Source organism: Oncorhynchus masou, chromosome 3 (genome assembly GCF_036934945.1).
Source record: "Oncorhynchus masou masou isolate Uvic2021 chromosome 3, UVic_Omas_1.1, whole genome shotgun sequence".
NCBI classification, from domain to species: domain Eukaryota; kingdom Metazoa; phylum Chordata; class Actinopteri; order Salmoniformes; family Salmonidae; genus Oncorhynchus; species Oncorhynchus masou.
The window spans coordinates 4,635,353-4,655,352 of NC_088214.1; the positions used below are offsets into that span (position 1 = coordinate 4,635,353).

The window sequence follows — 20,000 nt, forward strand, 5'->3', positions numbered from 1 at the left end:
GAGCAGAGAGGAGAGAGGGAGCAGAGGGGAGAGGAGAGGAGAGAGGGAGCAGAGGAGAAGAGAGGAGAGAGGGAGCAGAGGAGAGGAGAAGAGAGGAGAGGAGAAGAGAGGAGAGGAGAGGGGGAGCAGAGAGGAGAGAGGGAGTAGAGAGGAGAGAGGGAGCAGAGGAGAGGCGAGGAGAGGAGAGGAGGGGAGAGGAGAGAAGTGAGGAGAGGAGAGGAGAGGAGGAGAGGAGAGGAGGAGAGGAGAGGAGAAGAGTGTTACTCCAGCCGTGTCACTCCAGCCGTGTTACTCAAGCTGTGTTACTCCAGCCGTGTTACTCAAGCCGTGTTACTCAAGCTGTGTTACTCCAGCTGTGTTACTCCAGCCGTGTTACTCAAGCCGTGTTACTCAAGCTGTGTTACTCCAGCCGTGTTACTCAAGCTGTGTTACTCCAGCCGTGTTACTCAAGCTGTGTTACTCAAGCTGTGTTACTCAAGCCGTGTTACTCAAGCCGTGTTACTCAAGCCGTGTTACTCAAGCTGTGTTACTCAAGCTGTGTTACTCCAGCCACAGATAGACTTGATTCCATAATAGCAATAAGTCTTTTTCCATCATCCCAACTCTTTACCACTAGAAAGTCATGAACAGTGAACGTTGATGTACAGCAACTGCTCACTTCAGAACCATCTCACTTTATATCAATACAATTTCTAAATAATGACTTGACATGCTCAATACTCAGGTGAGAGTTTTGTCAGATTCCATAGTCAAGATTTCCCTGCTATTTGTCACGCGACCCGGATACAACAAGTTTAGACTTTACAGTGAAATGAGCACTTACTTTCCCAACAATGCAGTTAAAAAATAAAAAACAATTAACAATTAGATCAAAAGAAAATAGATAGTTGGGGTGATTGATTGAAGTACTATGCACATGTAGATAGAGGGTGAAAACTCACACACAGCTATAACCTGCCCATACAGCCTTTCGTGAACCAACCCCAAAAGGAAAAACAATCGACAACCCATTCATGAATGATAAACTATAGGTTACAGAACTAACCCAATTCATGAATGATAAACTATAGGCTACAGAATCAACCCAATTCATGAATGATAAACTATAGGCTACAGAACCAACCCAATAAATGAATGATAAACTATAGGCTACAGAACCAACCCAATTCATGAATGATAAACTATAGGCTACAGAACCAACCCAATTCATGAATGATAAACTGTAGGCTACAGAACCAACCCAATTCATGAATGATAAACTGTAGGCTACAGAACCAACCCAATTCATGAATGATAAACTGTAGGCTACAGAACCAACCCAATTCATGAATGATAAACTATAGGCTACAGAACCAACCCAATTCATGAATGATAAACTGTAGGCTACAGAATCAACCCAATTCATGAATGATAAACTATAGGCTACAGAACCAACCCAATTCATGAATGATAAACTATAGGCTACAGAACCAACCCAATTCATGAATGATAAACTATAGGCTACAGAACCAACCCAATTCATGAATGATAAACTGTAGGCTACAGAACCAACCCAATTCATGAATGATAAACTATAGGCTACAGAACCAACCCAATTCATGAATGATAAACTGTAGGCTACAGAACCAACCCAATTCATGAATGATAAACTATAGGCTACAGAACCAACCCAATTCATGAATGATAAACTATAGGCTACAGAACCAACCCAATTCATGAATGATAAACTATAGGCTACAGAACCAACCCAATTCATGAATGATAAACTATAGGCTACAGAACCAACCAAATTCATGATGGATAGACAGAACCAACCAACCCATCCATCCATTAATAAAATAAGCAATACCATATAACTTAATTCTTTAATTATTTAATTAATTATTTAATTTAATTCTTTAATTCTTTAAATATTTTAGTTCGCTATACCTGAACCTAAACGGAAGTATTTTACCTTTATATCTTGTTCTCCATCTTCTTTTTAAAAAGGAAGCACATTTTTTCCTTCCTGACTGATCAAAGCGTGTTTTCTCCTGGCTCTCTCTTGTCCCTCTGAAGCAGACATACAGTAAGGTGAGCAATATTGTTTTCTCCTGGCTCTCTCTTGTCCCTCTGAAGCAGACATACAGTAAGGTGAGCAATATTGTTTTCTCCTGGCTCTCTCTTGTCCCTCTGAAGCAGACATACAGTACGGTGAGCAATATTGTTTTCTCCTGGCTCTCTCTTGTCCCTCTGAAGCAGACATACAGTAAGGTGAGCAATATTGTTTTCTCCTGGCTCTCTCTTGTCCCTCTGAAGCAGACATACAGTACGGTGAGCAATATTGTTTTCTCCTGGCTCTCTCTTGTCCCTCTGAAGCAGACATACAGTACGGTGAGCAATATTGTTTTCTCCTGGCTATCTCTTGTCCCTCTGAAGCAGACATACAGTACGGTGAGCAATATTGTTTTCTCCTGGCTCTCTCTTGTCCCTCTGAAGCAGACATACAGTACGGTGAGCAATATTGTTTTCTCCTGGCTCTCTCTTGTCCCTCTGAAGCAGACATACAGTACGGTGAGCAATATTGTTTTCTCCTGGCTCTCTCTTGTCCCTCTGAAGCAGACATACAGTACGGTGAGCAATATTGTTTTCTCCTGGCTCTCTCTTGTCCCTCTGAAGCAGACATACAGTACGGTGAGCAATATTGTTTTCTCCTGGCTCTCTCTTGTCCCTCTGAAGCAGACATACAGTACGGTGAGCAAAATGTTTGGAACATCAAATCGCATTTAAATCCCAGTATCGAATCGCTATACATATAGAATTTTGAGAATTACATTTTTTTTTAACCTTTATTTAAACTAGGCAAGTCTCTAGTTTCAAATTCTTATTTTCAATTGACGGCCTAGGAACAGTGGGGTTAACTGCCTTGTTCAGGGGCAGAACGACAGATTTGTACCTTGTCAGCTCGGGGATTTGAACTTGCAACCTTTCAGTTACTAGTCCAACGCTCTAACCACTAGGCTACGCTGCCGAGGGGGTGTTCTAGAATGTAACTGTTACTAGTCCAACGCTCTAACCACTAGGCTACCCTGCCGAGGGGGTGTTCTAGAATGTAACTGTTACTAGTCCAACGCTCTAACCACTAGGCTACCCTGTCGAGGGGGTGTTCTAGAATGTAACTGTTACTAGTCCAACGCTCTAACCACTAGGCTACCCTGCCGAGGGGGTGTTCTAGAATGTAACTGTTACTAGTCCAACGCTCTAACCACTAGGCTACCCTGCCAAGGGGGTGTTCTAGAATGTAACTGTTACTAGTCCAACGCTCTAATCACTAGGCTACGCTGCCAAGGGGGTGTTCTAGAATGTAACTGTTACTAGTCCAACGCTCTAACCACTAGGCTACCCTGCCGCCACATATGGTATTATTATTATTATGATAACACCGTATCGTGAGGTCCCTGGCTGTTCCCAGTCCTACCTACGTTGAGTATCCGGCATTAGTTATTACCAAATATGGACATGCTTCAAAACCATCAAAACAATAGTTTATAATGTTGACATGGTTCAACACACGGACGCTACATAGTTAATAAGACATCAAATGTCAAATGTTACAGGCTGTGGTCCAAATGGAACCCAATGGTGGGACCACAAGCCAGTCAGAGATACGTGTTGTGTCAAGGTAATTGACTGATTAGTAATAATGTATTTTTCACCAAAGAGGTCCTCTATCTAACACCTTCATGGCTCGACTGGATCCTTCCGTACTCCTATTGATGTACACCTACTTTACTCTCAAATATGTTCCACTTTAATAGCTTCATATTAGAAGACAGGACAACGACCGCATTGTTCACTGTGTTACAATTGTACCTTGACAGTAATGAATTGCAATAGAGACAAACATATTTGTCTCAATTCCACGATATTACTTACAGTAACAAACATGCTTTAACGGATAAGGTTTGCTGGTCTCATTTCAACAGCTGCATTTGAGAACACTTTGTCTACCTTGGGAAGGGCTGTGTTGCAAGAGTTTGGCAAAATGGCAAAACCTTCCCAATAACTGGATGGCAAAGACCTTTTCTGAGCCCGGATCGTGTCTTTGGACAAGATTTTATTTTCTGGCTGTCCGTTAGTGAGCAGTTTTGCCTACAAAATAGCCAGATCGCAATCAACAAACCCAAGGCTATTAAAGTTGAAGTGGAATAGTTTACAGGTGAAGAAATACAGCGTGCCTCTCGTCTCCATCTGAAATGGCACCCTAATCCCTCTATAGTGCACTGATTTTAACCTGAGCCCTATAGGGAAGGGTGCCATTTGGGACCGCAGCCTTAGTCTCTTTTTGTTCAGGCCACCACTGCTATAGCTTGCAGCTAAAGAGTTCTGAGTTCTGCCTTCCAACGTGCCAACGGGGTCCCAATTGGGACAAACAAAATAAATTGCTCTTCTTCTTGTTTCTAAACAGAGAAAATGAGCCCAAATGTTTCTATAAGTCCACTACGTTTAGCATAATTTACGTTCAAACAAAGAACACCCACATCAGTTCGAAAACCTTGCCTCAAACCAGCATAAAAAAATACCTTTGGTGGTGAGAGTCTTAATGCTAATGAGCTAAATGCTAACCCTTCACTTGGAGTGTATGGTTAAATGCAAATATAGCGGTCTAGCTGTCCATACATTGCAGGCATTGTATCTGGGATTAGTGCTTGAGCCTAATTGAGAACCAATACCAGAAAAAGCTGAACATTGAGAATTATTGACTACATTTATTAGACAGTCATTAGGCTACATGTTCTGTCCTCTTTCAAGCCTGGATTAGCTTCAACTAGCGATAGTTAGCTTTCATTAAGATGTGGATGAAACCAACTGAGGAAAAAGGGATCTTCTGACCTGGAGGCACATGTCTAAACAATCTGTTTCAGTCACCATGACAATCCTGATGTTCACATCAAAGGCTATGCTGGGGCTATTGTCTCGTCAGATAGCAACAGAATAGCATAGCATAGGATAGCATAGCATAGCATAGCTTAGGATAGCATAGCATAGCATAGCATAGCATGCTGCTCATAGTTTCCATAGGCCTCACAGCTACCTGTCTGTGGTAAAGCTGGGTTAACAGCTAAGGAGTATTATCAGTGGTCTGTTATTAGGAGTTATGAAAACTATACACGTCCGTTTGCGGATATCGTTACGTCATTTCTGAATGCCTCCAAGCTAGATGTGATCCAGTGCAAGAGGGGTCACTACGGTCCCTGGTTCGAATTCAGGCTGTATCACAGCAGTGTATGGCTGTATCACAGTGGTGTAAGGCACTGCATCTCAGTGCAAGAGGCGTCACTACAGTCTCTGGTTCAAATTCAGGCTGTATAACAGCCATTTAAGGCACTGCATTTCAGTGTAAGATGTGTCCCTGGTTCGGATCCAGGCTGTATCACATCCGGCTGTGATTAGGAGTCCCATAGGGCGGTGCACAATTGGCCTATTGTTGTCCGGGTATTTGGCCCAGGTAGGCTGTCATTGTAAATAAGAATGTGTTCTTAACGGACTTGCCTTTTGTAAAACAAAAGTTACATTGAAACATATCAAATACATATCAAGGCATTGTTAAAATGGAAGATTTATATTTCTTGAAGCTGGGTTTACTGCTAAGGTACATTGTCAGATGCTCAGTGTGATGTAATACGAGCTGTATTTGGCCAATTTACTCTTTAATTTATAATAGGACCGGATGGCATAAAACACTTCCTGGATGCCTCAGAGGTACATTACCGTCTACCAATTAAATTCAGAATTCCTATTACTTGACTTTCTGACGTTTTGCATCGCATGAATCCCCCCCACCCCCTTACCCCATAACCCTGGTCCGACGACGACTCAAAACGAGGAAACAGAAACTCACGGACAGCTACGTCACACGTCACAAACAACCTCCCATATCAACAAATAAAGATAGAAATATAAGTTATAGAAGCTATCCTTATGCTCCCTCATATAACGGTCATATTTAAGACTCCCATGCAGACTGTTTGTCAGATTTCTTCTCCTCTTTAAGGGGAAAAAAAAGTCACACACAACTGCCATTTTGAAGTCACACACAACTGCCATTTTCCCTTAACACAGTCCAGGGCTCTACCAAGGCGCAGAAAGCCAAGTACTCCTGTTATATGGTCTATAAAACTGTTCACCATGTATGAAATAATCGTATGAAAAGGGCAAATAAAGAAACTGGTTTCTGAAGACACAATTAACTTTACGACCACCAACATTACTCACTGCCAGTAGGCCCCAATGCATGCTGGTATCACTGAGACCTGTTATAAAACATCATCTGTCCAAATGGTTAAGAAAAACTTCAGCAGCACTGGATTCTGTGGTTGTCGCCACAGACAACACCACATCTGTACATGAGCATGAAGCTAATGTGGAGTCGAGGGTAGGACGTCTTCGTAAAGAAGAATATGTTCTTAACTGACTTGTCTTTAAAATAAAGGTAGAAATATATATATATATTTAAAAAAAACATGAAATCTCTTGTCAAGATCAAGAGAAACAGATAATCGATCCTTTATGTACAAAGGTGATCCAATCTACTTTACATAGCTGATACAATCGATTTTACATAGCTGATACAATCTATTTTACATAGCTGATAAAATCTATTTTACAAGAGAGACCTGTCCCAAGAAGGCATCAATCCAACATGTATTGCATACCATAGGTACATACATAATATCCCCAGAACAGCAATGTCCTCTTTACCTCAAAGACCTGTCCCACGAAGGAATACATTCAAGAATCATTGTAAAACATACCAAATATAAAACCACAGAGCGTTTAGACGTTGTGCCGCAAAATGGCAGCCGCGCAATCCTCCGAATAAAGCGTCAACGCACGCAATGGTCATCGTCCTTACCTCAAAGACCTCTTCGTCCAGAATCCTGGTCCCGAACACGGTGATGCCGTCAGTGTTGATGGCTGCCCCATCGCTCCTCTTCAGTGGCCTGCTCAGCTTCTTCTTACAATCCACAATCATGGTCACACTCTTCTTCTCCACACTGATGGCTACACGATGCCATCTACACATGGACAGAGGAGGACGTGGGTTAGAGAAACCTGAGAGATTTGGGGAGAACATGAAACGTATGTGCTGTATTTGTTGCTTGTTGAACACTACAACCTGAGCACAGGTTGAGATTATCTACAGTCTGGAGTAGTCAGAGATTATCTACAGTCTGGAGTAGTCAGACAATCTACAGTCTGGAGTAGTCAGAGATAATCTACAGTCTGGTGTAGTCAGAGATAATCTACAGTCTGGAGTAGTCAGAATAATCTACAGTCTGGTGTAGTCAGAGATAATCTACAGTCTGGAGTAGTCAGAGATTATCTACAGTCTGGAGTAGTCAGACAATCTACAGTCTGGAGTAGTCAGAGATTATCTACAGTCTGGTGTAGTCAGAGATAATCTACAGTCTGGAATAGTCAGAGATTATGTACAGTCTGGAGTAGTCAGAGATTATCTACAGTCTTGAGTAGTCAGAGATTATCTACAGTCTGGAGTTGTCAGAGATTATCTACAGTCTGGAGTAGTCAGAGATTATCTACAGTCTGGAGTAGTCAGAGATTATCTACAGTCTGGAGTTGTCAGAGATTATCTACAGTCTGGAGTAGTCAGAGATTATCTACAGTCTGGAGTAGTCAGAGATTACCTACAGTCTGGAGTAGTCAGAGATTATCTACAGTCTGGAGTAGTCAGAGATTATCTACAGTCTGGAGTAGTCAGACAATCTACAGTCTGGAGTAGTCAGAGATAATCTACAGTCTGGTGTAGTCAGAGATAATCTACAGTCTGGAGTAGTCAGAGATTATCTACAGTCTGGAGTAGTCAGACAATCTACAGTCTGGAGTAGTCAGAGATAATCTACAGTCTGGTGTAGTCAGAGATAATCTACAGTCTGGAATAGTCAGAGATTATGTACAGTCTGGAGTAGTCAGAGATTATCTACAGTCTGGAGTAGTCAGAGATTATCTACAGTATGGAGTTGTCAGAGATTATCTACAGTCTGGAGTAGTCAGAGATTACCTACAGTCTGGAGTAGTCAGAGATTATCTACAGTCTGGAGTAGTCAGAGATTATCTACAGTCTGGAGTTGTCAGAGATTATCTACAGTCTGGAGTAGTCAGAGATTATCTACAGTCTGGAGTAGTCAGAGATTATCTACAGTCTGGAGTAGTCAGAGATTACCCACAGTCTGGAGTAGTCAGAGATTATCTACAGTCTGGAGTAGTCAGAGATTATCTACAGTCTGGAGTTGTCAGAGATTATCTACAGTCTGGAGTAGTCAGAGATTATCTACAGTCTGGAGTAGTCAGAGATTACCTACAGTCTGGAGTAGTCAGAGATGATCTACAGTCTGGAGTAGTCAGAGATTATCTACAGTCTGGAGTAGTCAGAGATTATCTACAGTCTGGAGTAGTCAGACAATCTACAGTCTGGAGTAGTCAGAGGTAATCTACAGTCTGGTGTAGTCAGAGATAATCTACAGTCTGGAGTAGTCAGAGATAATCTACAGTCTGGTGAAGTCAGAGATAATCTGACAGTCTAGTGTAGTCAGAGATAATCTGACAGTCTAGAGTAGTCCAATTTGTAAGTCGCTCTGGATAAGAGCGTCTGCCAAATGACTTAAATGTAATGTAAATGTAGTCAGAGATAATCTACAGTCTGGAGTAGTCAGAGATCATCTACAGGCTGGTGAAGTCAGAGATAATCTGACAGTCTAGAGTAGTCAGAGGTAATCTACAGTCTGGAATAGTCAGAGATAATCTATAGTCTGGAGTAGTCAGAGATAATCTACAGTCTGGAGTAGTCAGAGATCATCTACAGTCTGGTGAAGTCAGAGATAATCTGACAGTCTAGTGTAGTCAGAGATAATCTGACAGTCTAGTGTAGTCAGAGATAATCTATAGTCTGGAGTAGTCAGAGAAAATCTACAGTCTGGTGTAGTCAGAGATAATCTATAGTCTGGTGTAGTAAGAGATGTCAGAGAGATGCCAAGAAAGATGAAAACTAGGTTGGTCTTGATGAAGATAATTTGTTCTTCTCAGAAAGAGTACTAGCTAGATAAAGACTAAAACGATAAAACTCACTCTACTTTACTTTAAGGTCTGGAAGACAGATACATACCAATGCTACGTTTCATTTTGCTGTAGACAATTGCTCCAGACACATTTTCGCTTAACGTTTCATATTACCAAAGACCTCACTGTCAGAATATTCATTTTAAAATTAAGTAATTTATGAAACTCTGTTATTTTGATGGTTTATTGCAGTGCAGACAGCTGTAAATAATTTGGCAAAAACAGTCTGTCACCAAAATGCTGCCAAATACATAATTGGGGAACTCAAAAGACAGCCATCTCGCAGTTATATTCCTTATGTTATCAATCACTAAACAATGAAGTATATAAATCGAATAATTGTTTGTTTTCAGTGCTTTGCTTGGGTCTGCTGCGAAGCCTTAAATACAGAGACTCAGATCCGGTTCGGCCATCTTGTTAAACATGACATGTGTGGAGTGTATCAACAGTAAGACCGCGGTAAGGCCACAGACCCTCTCATAGACCCCCAGAACACATGAGTCAGTCATAGTCACATGATAAGGTAGGCCCCGCCTGCGAACTTCAAAACTAGTTTCTGCCTTCGACCCAAGAGAGAATTTCCTCTTTGTCTAAGACAAAGAGGGAGACGCGGGTTCATATCCCGTGGGTTACAAATGTACAGTACTCCTTGTATAACATCACGGCTTAGTGAAAGGTCAAACTTCAGTTATTTGCCACAGGAAAGAGTAACCCTTAAGCTAACCAAACAGCGCCTAACCTTCCCTGAACCCAAACCTTGTCCGTGACAGAAAAGGCCTTTGTGATAGAGTAGTGATGAGTTACTCCGGTGTCTCAGTCATCACTTACTTGCCGTCAGCGAGGTTGATGGATCTGAACAGTGGGTAATCCTCTGGGGAAGGTTTCCCATGCTGGTCTTCGTACAGGAAGACAGGGGAGCGTCCCACCTCCACACCCAGCTGCTGGACCCCCTGCTCGTTATACACAGACAGCAGGAAAGACTGTCTGCCTGCCTTGGGCTTGATGGTGAACATCACTGAGAAGTCCTCTGGGAACGCTCCTCCTGGTGAGAGGGGGAAAAAAAGAACAAAACAAAATAAATAATCATATTTGATTGGTTCTGTTTATTTGGATACCCAATTAGCTGTTACATTGTCCAACTTCTCGATAATCATCAATGTGTCGGGTCAGAAGAGAAGATAGTAGAAGAGTTAGATCAGAGGTGGGCGCAGTAATATGACATCATCGTACATGCTAAGAGACTTGCTGAGAAGTCCTCTGGGAACACCCTCCCGGAATAGGTAGGACAGGTTAGCTACAGTAGCTTTGCAATATGACGTCATGATAGACAGAAGATATAGAGAGTTTAGAGGTGGGCGCGGTAATATGACATCATCAAACACATGATCGTTAGAGAGGTTAAATGTGGACGTGGTAAAATGACATCATTATACACAGAAGTGTCATGCCGTGTTCAAAACAACGGGGAACTCTGAATAATACGAGTTAAAATCATGAAAGTCGGAAAGTCAGAGCTCTAGAAATAGGCCCGAGTTCCCGAGATGAAATTCCCGAGTAGGATGACCGTTTAAATAGATTTTTTTTCCCAGGCAGAGTTTGAAAAACAAATCCAGAGTTCTCAGTTGTTTTGAACTCGCCATCAGAGACGATATAGGTGGACGCAGTAATATGACATCATTTAGCTCAGAAGAGTTAGAATGGTTCGAGGTGGATGCGGTAATATGACATCATCATATATTCTGGGAGACTTCCTGATAATATACAGTACATCAACAATAACAGAATTCAAGGCTTGCCCTTTTTTCCCACCCATCCTTGAGGTATACCCACAATTCAATGATCATGTCCATCTCATGGACTGTTAGCTCTTTCATCCACACATTTGTCTACTTACTTGACAGGGGTTATTTTACCCCAGCGACATCCTTTAGTCTAACAGACAAAGCGGAAGGGTAAGGCTGTTAAAATGACAGATTGTGCCTTTAATTGTATCCCATATATTAGATAAAAATAACTTAACCTCCAGTTTAAATGTGACCTTTGTTGCCGGGTACTTTAAGAAATTATAACAACAGCTGGCTAATCTTGAAAGAGTCAGTAGTGATCTAATCGCAAATACATTTTACAAGACGTGTGAAAGATAACATTCCTAACAAATGTAGTTCTTCAACCATCCAATATTTATTTTAGAATTTATGTAACCTTAATTTAACCTTTATTTAACTAGGCAAGTCAGATAAGAACAAATTATTATTTACGGTGACAACCTAACAACGGTGAAGACCTAACAACGGTGACGACCTGACAACGGTGACGACCTGACAACGGTGACGACCTGACAACGGTGACGACCTGACAACGGTGACGACCTGACAACGGTGACGACCTGACAACGGTGACGACCTGACAACGGTGACGACCTGACAACGGTGACGACCTGACAACGGTGAAGACCTGACAACGGTGAAGACCTGACAACGGTGACGACCTGACAACGGTGACGACCTGACAACGGTGAAGACCTGACAACGGTGACGACCTGACAACGGTGACGACCTGACAATGGTGAAGAACGGTGACGACCTGACAACGGTGAAGACCTGACAACGGTGACGACCTGACAACGGTGAAGACCTGACAACGGTGACGACCTGACAACGGTGACGACCTGACAACGGTGACGACCTGACAACGGTGACGACCTGACAACGGTGAAGACCTGACAACGGTGACGACCTGACAACGGTGACGACCTGACAACGGTGACGACCTGACAACGGTGAAGACCTGACAACGGTGACGACCTGACAACGGTGACGACCTGACAACGGTGGACGACCTGAACGGTGAAGACCTGACAACGGTGACGACCTGACAACGGTGAAGACCTGACAACGGTGAAGACCTGACAACGGACCTGACGGTGACGACCTGACAACGGTGGACCTGACAACGGTGACGACCTGACAACGGTGAAGACCTGACAACGGACCTGACGACCTGACAACGGTGAAGACCGGTGACCTGACAACGGTGACGACCTGACAACGGTGACGACCTGACAACGGTGAAGACCTGACAACGGTGACGACCTGACAACGGTGACGACCTGACAACGGTGACGACCTAACAGGCAGAAAGGCCTCCTGCAGGGACGGGGGCTGGGATTAAAAATAAACAAATACAATATAAATATAGGACAAAACACACATCACGACAAGAGAGACAACACAACACTACATAAATATAGGACAATACACACATCACGACAAGGGAGACAACACAACACTACATAAAGAGAGACCTAAGACAACAACATAACATGGCAGCAACAAATGACAACACAGCATGGTAGCAACACAACATAACAACAACATGGTAGCATGACAACATGGTAGCAGCACAATATGGTAGCAGCACAAAACATGGTATAAACATTATTTGGCACAAACAACAGCACAAAGAGCAAGAAAGTAGAGACAACAATACATCACACGAAGCAGCCACAACTGTCAGTTAGAGTGTCCATGATTGAGTCTTTGAATGAAGAGATGGAGATAAAACTGTTCAGTTTGAGTGTTTGTTGCACGCCAGCTGCAGCGAACTGAAAAGAGGAGCGACCCAGGGATGTGTGTGCTTTGGGGACCTTTAACAGAATGTGACTGGCAGAACAGGTGTTGCATGTGGAGGATGAGGGCTGCAGTAGATATCTCAGATAGGGGGGGGGGTCCTACTTCCTACCAACAGCCCTTTTAATTGAGTTTAAAGACGAAAAAATAATAATTGGCTACTGGTGATGTCATAATAGCTGAAATGTTCTCCTCAGACAGAGCGCTCTATGGCAGAATGCTACCATTACCAATCCCATGGGATACTCCACTCCACCCATTCCATTCAATCCTATTTGACAGAAATTTCCAGTCTTTAATACCAGTAAGGCTTTAAAGGCAAATATTTTTGGCAAATAATCACAGAAAATCTCATTGTTAATGTAATCTCTGGCTATTTTCTGCCTGGATTTTTTCCCCCTTTGCTGTCTGGCCAATTTGACAAAGAACCAACACTCACTCACTGGTAAAATTACTTTAACAAGCATCTGTTCCTAGTGAAGTTGTATATTGTACCGTATCTTTCCATTATGGGGCAAGTAGGCAACTAAGCATCTTAAACTGTCGATCTTTTTCAACCAGAAAGAGGGCACACGAGTAGGTCCTAAAATTAACACCCTTTTAATGGTATTCACTCGCATTTGTGAATAAAAATAGTCAATTATTATCACATAGCTAAATAAATGCTGCAGTAGCTGTTTTCAACATATTTCTGCCGTTTTGTTTGATAGCTGGCAAAGGCATCGAACAATGTCAAAGAATCCTGTATACTACATACAGGTGAAGTCGGAAGTTTATATACACCTTAACCAATTACATTTAAACTCCGTTTTTCACAATTCCGGACATTTAATCCTAGTAAAAAAGCCCTGTCTTCGGTCACTTAGGATCATCACTTTATTCTAAGAATTTGAAATGTCAGAATAATAGTAGAGAGAATGATTTATTTCAGATTTTATTTCTTTCATCACATTCCCAGTGGGTCAGAAGTTTACATACACTCAATTAGTATTTGGTAGCATTGCCTTTAAATGGTTTAACTTGGATCAAACGTTTCAGGTAGCCTTCCACAACCTTCTCAAAATAAGTTGGGTGATTTTTGGCCCATTCCTCATGACAGAGCTGGTGTAACTGAGTCAGGTTTGTAGGCTAATTGCTCGCACACACTTTTTCAGTTCTGCCCACACATTTTCTATAGGATTGAGGCCAGGGCTTTGTGATGGCCACTCCAATACCTTGACTTTGTTGTCCTTAAGCCATTTTGCCACAAATTTGGAAGTTTGCTTGGGGTCATTGTCCATTTGAAAGACCCATTTGCGACCAAGCTTTAACTTCCTGACTAATGTCTTGAGATGTTGTTTCAATATATCAACATAATTTTCCTCCCTCATGATGCCATCTATTGTTTGAAGTACACCAGTCCCTCCTGCAACAATGAACCCCCACAACATAATGCTGCCATCCCTGTGCTTCATGGTTGGGATGATGTTCTTCAGCTTACAACCCTTCCCCTATTTCCTCCAAGCATAACAATGGTCATTATGTCCAAACAGTTCTATTTTTGTTTCATCAGACCAAAGAACATTTCTCCAAAAAGTACGATCTTTGTCCCCATGTGCAGTTGCAAACTGTAGTCTGGCTTTTTATGGCAGTTCTGGAGCAGAGCCTTCCTTGCTGAGCGGCCTTTCAGGTTATGTCGATATACGACTCGTTTTACTGTGGATATAGATATTTTTGTTGTTCTGGGATTGATTTGCACTTTTCGCACCAAAGTACGTTCATCTCTAGGAAACAGAACACCTCCTTCCTGAGTGGTATGACGGCTTCGTGGTCCCATGGTGTTTATACTTGCATACTATTGTTTGTACAGATGAACGTGGTACCTTCTCAGGCATTTGGAAATTGCTCCCAAGGATGAACCAGACTTGTGGAGGTCTACAATTTTTTCCTGAGGTCTTGGCTGATTTCTTTTGATTTTCCCATGATGTCAAGCAAAGAGGCACTGAGTTTGAAGGTAGGCCTTGAAATACATCCATAGGTAAACCTCCAATTGACTCAAAGGATGTAAATTAGCCTATCAGAAGCTTCTAAAGCCATGACATATTTTTCTGGAATTATCCAAGCTGTTTAAAGGCACAGTCAACTTAGTGTATGTAAACTTCTGACCCACTGGAATTGTGAAACAGTGAATTATAAGTGAAATAATCTGCCTGTAAACAATTATTGGATAAATTACTTGTGCCATGCACAAAGTAGATGTCATAACGGACTTGCCAAAACTATAGTTTGTTAACAAGACATTTGTGGAGTGGTTTGTGGAGTGGTTGAAAAACGAGTTTTAATGACTCCAACCTAAGTGCATGTAAACTTCCAACTTCAACCTGTATATACAGTACCAGTCAAAAGATTGGACACACCTACTCATTCAAGGTTTTTCTATATTTAAACATTTTCCTAATAGTAATAGTGAAGACATCAAAACGATGAAATAACACATACTGTATGGAATCATGTAGAAACCAAAAGTATTAAACAAATCAAAATATTTTATATTTGAGATTCTTCAAAGTAGACACTGTTTTCCTTGATAACAGCTTTGCACACTCTTGACATTCTCTCAACCAGCTTCATGTGTTAGTCACCTGGAATGAATTTCAATTAACAGGTGTGCATTGTTAAACATTCATTTATGGAATTTCTTTCCCACTTAATGTGTTTGAGCCAATCAGTTGTGTTGTGTCATTACTTTAAGACACAAAGGTCAGTCAATCCTAAACATTTCAAGTTTCTTCAAATGCAGGCGCAAAAACCATCAAGCACTATGATGAAACTGGTTCTCATGAGGACCGTCACAGGAAAGAAAGACCCAGAGTTATCTCTGCTGCAGAGTTTAAGTTCAGTAGAAATTGCAGCCCAAATAAATGCTTCACAGAGTTCAAGTAACAGACACATCTCAACATCAGCTGTCCAGAGGAGACTGTGTGAATCAGGCCTTCATGGTCGAATTGCTGCAAAGAAACCACTACTAAAGGACACCAATAAGAAGAGGAGACTTGCTTGGGCCAAGAAATGGATATGACCAGTGATTTTCAGATTCAGATGGTATGGGGGTGCTTTGCTGGTGACACTGGTATTGGCTTTATACTTTGGTATTTGCAGTACTCTTTTCCTAAATTAAATATCTCAATTACACCAAAGGGCATTTCACCTTTTACACATGCATGTAAACTGTGTATGTGATGAATAAAATGTGATTTGATTTTGAAGGGATGGCACTGATAAATATCACTGAATATATCTGTCATCAACAGGTTAGAAGTACTATTGCAACTAACGTCCACGCTCCTATAATCCTGTTTAGTACTGTGTATGAACTTGTACACAGTCAGCAGTCAGCAGTCAGCAGTTTAGGATCGTACCACTATGGAAACACCATGAAAGAGCTTTCTGTCTCTCCAAATGGATTCTGTCCTAAAACAATAAATTATTTCTCACATCAAGCCCCCCCACCAGTGCTGGTCACCAGACCTCTGCTTCGTCTCCCTCCTCGTCTGGCATTCCTAAATGGTACCCTATTCCCTATGTATTGTAGTGCACTACTTTTGACGCCAGGGCCCATAGGGAATAGGGTGCCATTTGGGACACTACCTATGACTCAGTGTGCTGTGTGATTTCAGTGAAAAAGGAGACGAAGAAGAAAACCCGTCCCGTTAACTTCCTGCCAAATGCGTAGCGCTAGTCTGGGTTCCCAAAGCACTAGAGGGGAAAAAAACATCACTTTACGAGACACACTCGATATAACAAAATGTCACACTGCATAAATCCTGTTCTGTGTGTGAGAAATAAGAGGACGGTTTAGAGTGATTGGTAAATATGTGTTCATGGTGTGTTTGTGTGTGTGTGTGTGTGTGTGTGTGTGTGTGTGTGTGTGTGTGTGTGTGTGTGTGTGTGTGTGTGTGTGTGTGTGTGTGTGTGTGTGTGTGTGTGTGTGTGTGTGTGTGTGTGTGTATGTGTGAGACTACAACTTTAGATAGCTGACCACTACACAAACGTACCAATCTAAAAAAACTATTAGCTGACATTGAATGACTGATAAAACAAGAGAAAAACTGCTGATGCCAAACTACATTTCTAAAATGGCACCTTGTGTATTCTACTATTCTAACACACAACAGCAAAAATAAAATGGATTGCCCATCCCTGATCTACGGAGGAGCAGTTAGGTCACCTGGAAAGAGTTGCATGCTGGGAGCGCTGATCTGCGCCTGTTTTCCTACACGGAAGGCTATGTCAGGTTTAGATCCTCTCCGGTGAGAGCAGAAGCCCGTGACTTTACGGACGCCATCCGGAGAGCTGTGGAAGTCCAGAGCCTTGAGGACATCCACTGGGTCAGCTGTGAAGAGAAGAGAGGGACAAGTGTTTAGTATTTTCACATGGTAATCACAGGGCGACAGAGAAGTGTGAAAATTAATTCAAACGGTAGCAGTATAACAAATATATTGTATTTGTCGATTGAGTACATAGAGTAAACGTAGGAATTTTTATAAAAACACAAGACCCTAAAAGACCCTAAAGCTAGTATGTGACCAATAACATTTGATCTAACATAGTAGATCTAGCTTTAAGGGATAATTCCGCCACTTTCAACTTCATCCTCTCCAGCAACATATCTGTGTCTACGTATGTGAAAACTGAGCCTGTAGAAAGGGAGAAGAAAAAAATACAGAAAGGAAAAAAAGTTATACTCGATGACATCATCAAAAAAAATAAAAAATGAAAACAGCGATTTTCAAACACTATGAGATTCGCGGTCCTTCTGGTTAGAAACTCCTTGCAGGTTTTGAAAATCACAAGTTTTTTTTTTAAACCACAGATTATAGAAATGCATTGTTTTCACACATGGAGGTCCTTGGTGCTGGAGATAATGCTTGGCGTCCCCCCCCCCCCTTGGGTTGTGCCGTGGCAGCGATCTCTGTGGGCTATACTCGGCCTTGTCTCAGGATTGTAAATTGGTGGGTTGAAGATATCCCTTTAGTGGTGTGGGGGCTGTGCTTTGGCAAAGTGGGTTATATCCTTCCTGTTTGGCCCTGTCCGGGGGGTATCATCGGATTGGGCCACAGTGTCTCCTGACCCCCCCCCTGTCTCAGCCAGGGGGCTAGGGTCAGTTTGTTATATATGGAGTACTTCTCCTGTCTTATCCGGTGTCCTGTATGAATTTAAGTATGCTCTCTCTAATTCTCTCTTTCACTCTTTCTTTCTCTCTCTCGGAGGACCTGAGCCCTAGGACCATGCCTCATGAATACCTGGCATGATGACTCCTTGCTGTCCCCAGTCCACCTGGCCGTGCTGCTGCTCCAGTTTCAACTGTTCTGCCTGTGATTATTATTATTTGACCATGCTGGTCATTTATGAACATTTGAAAATCTTGGCTATGTTCTGTTATAATCTCCACCCGGCACAGCCAGAAGAGGACTGGCCACCCCTCATAGCCTGGTTCCTCTCTAGGCTTCTTCCTAGGTTTTGGCCTTTCGAGGGAGTTTTTCCTAGCCACCATGCTTCTACACCTGCATTGCTTGCTGTTTGGGGTTTTAGGCTGGGTTTCTGTACAGCACTTTGAGATATCAGCTGATGTACGAAGGGCTATATAAATACATTTGATTTGAATTTGATTTGATAATGAATATGAGTTCAAAAAAGTGGCTGAATTGCCCTTTAATCTCCGGGGGCGAAAGCACAAGGGATTCCCTTACATGTAATGCTATGGGTTGTGGAGAGTCATCACTATACTTTAACATTGCAATAGAGCAGGTACACTCAATTTTTTTATTGTTTAATTTAACCAGGCAAGTCAGTTAAGAACAAATTCTTATTTCCAATGATGGCCAAGGAACAGTGGGTTAACTGGTCTAGGAACAGTGGGTTAACTGGTCTAGGAACAGTGGGTTAACTGGTCTAGGAACAGTGGGTTAACTGGTCTAGGAACAGTGGGTTAACTGGTCTAGGAACAGTGGATTAACTGGTCTAGGAACAGTGGGTTAACTGGTCTAGGAACAGTGGGTTAACTGGTCTAGGAACAGTGGGTTAACTGGTCTAGGAACAGTGGGTTAACTGGTCTAGGAACAGTGGGTTAACTGGTCTAGGAACAGTGGGTTAACTGGTCTAGGAACAGTGGGTTAACTGGTCTAGGAACAGTGGGTTAACTGGTCTAGGAACAGTGGGTTAACTGGTCTAGGAACAGTGGGTTAACTGGTCTAGGAACAGTGGGTTAACTGGTCTAGGAACAGTGGGTTAACTGGTCTAGGAACAGTGGGTTAACTGGTCTAGGAACAGTGGGTTAACTGGTCTAGGAACAGTGGGTTAACTGGTCTAGGAACAGTGGGTTAACTGGTCTAGGAACAGTGGGTTAACTGGTCTAGGAACAGTGGGTTAACTGGTCTAGGAACAGTGGGTTAACTGGTCTAGGAACAGTGGGTTAACTGGTCTAGGAACAGTGGGTTAACTGGTCTAGGAACAGTGGGTTAACTGGTCTAGGAACAGTGGGTTAACTGGTCTAGGAACAGTGGGTTAACTGGTCTAGGAACAGTGGGTTAACTGGTCTAGGAACAGTGGGTTAACTGGTCTAGGAACAGTGGGTTAACTGGTCTAGGAACAGTGGGTTAACTGGTCTAGGAACAGTGGGTTAACTGGTCTAGAAACAGTTGGTTAACTGGTCTAGGAACAGTGGGTTAACTGGTCTAGGAACAGTGGGTTAACTGGTCTAGGAACAGTGGGTTAACTGGTCTAGGAACAGTGGGTTAACTGGTCTAGGAACAGTGGGTTAACTGGTCTAGGAACAGTGGGTTAACTGGTCTAGGAACAGTGGGTTAACTGGTCTAGGAACAGTGGGTTAACTGGTCTAGGAACAGTGGGTTAACTGGTCTAGGAACAGTGGGTTAACTGGTCTAGGAACAGTGGGTTAACTGGTCTAGGAACAGTGGGTTAACTGGTCTAGGAACAGTGGGTTAACTGGTCTAGGAACAGTGGGTTAACTGGTCTAGGAACAGTGGGTTAACTGGTCTAGGAACAGTGGGTTAACTGGTCTAGGAACAGTGGGTTAACTGGTCTAGGAACAGTGGGTTAACTGGTCTAGGAACAGTGGGTTAACTGGTCTAGGAACAGTGGGTTAACTGGTCTAGGAACAGTGGGTTAACTGGTCTAGTGGGTTAACTGGTCTAGGAACAGTGGGTTAACACTTGTTAGGACCACTAGAATCTTTTTTTTACCTGCTGGATTTGA

At 42.4% G+C, this 20,000-nt stretch overlaps 1 protein-coding gene across 1 annotated transcript in view; it reads right to left on the bottom strand.

Moving 5' to 3' along the window:
* The window catches only part of LOC135509089 (collagen alpha-1(XI) chain-like), a 189,211-nt gene that overhangs the window by 155,062 nt on the left and 14,149 nt on the right, over positions 1–20,000 (bottom strand). The window contains 3 exon segments of the mRNA XM_064929414.1: positions 6,896–7,058; positions 9,946–10,159; positions 16,954–17,118. Of these exon segments, the coding sequence (XP_064785486.1) occupies positions 6,896–7,058; positions 9,946–10,159; positions 16,954–17,118 (542 nt within the window).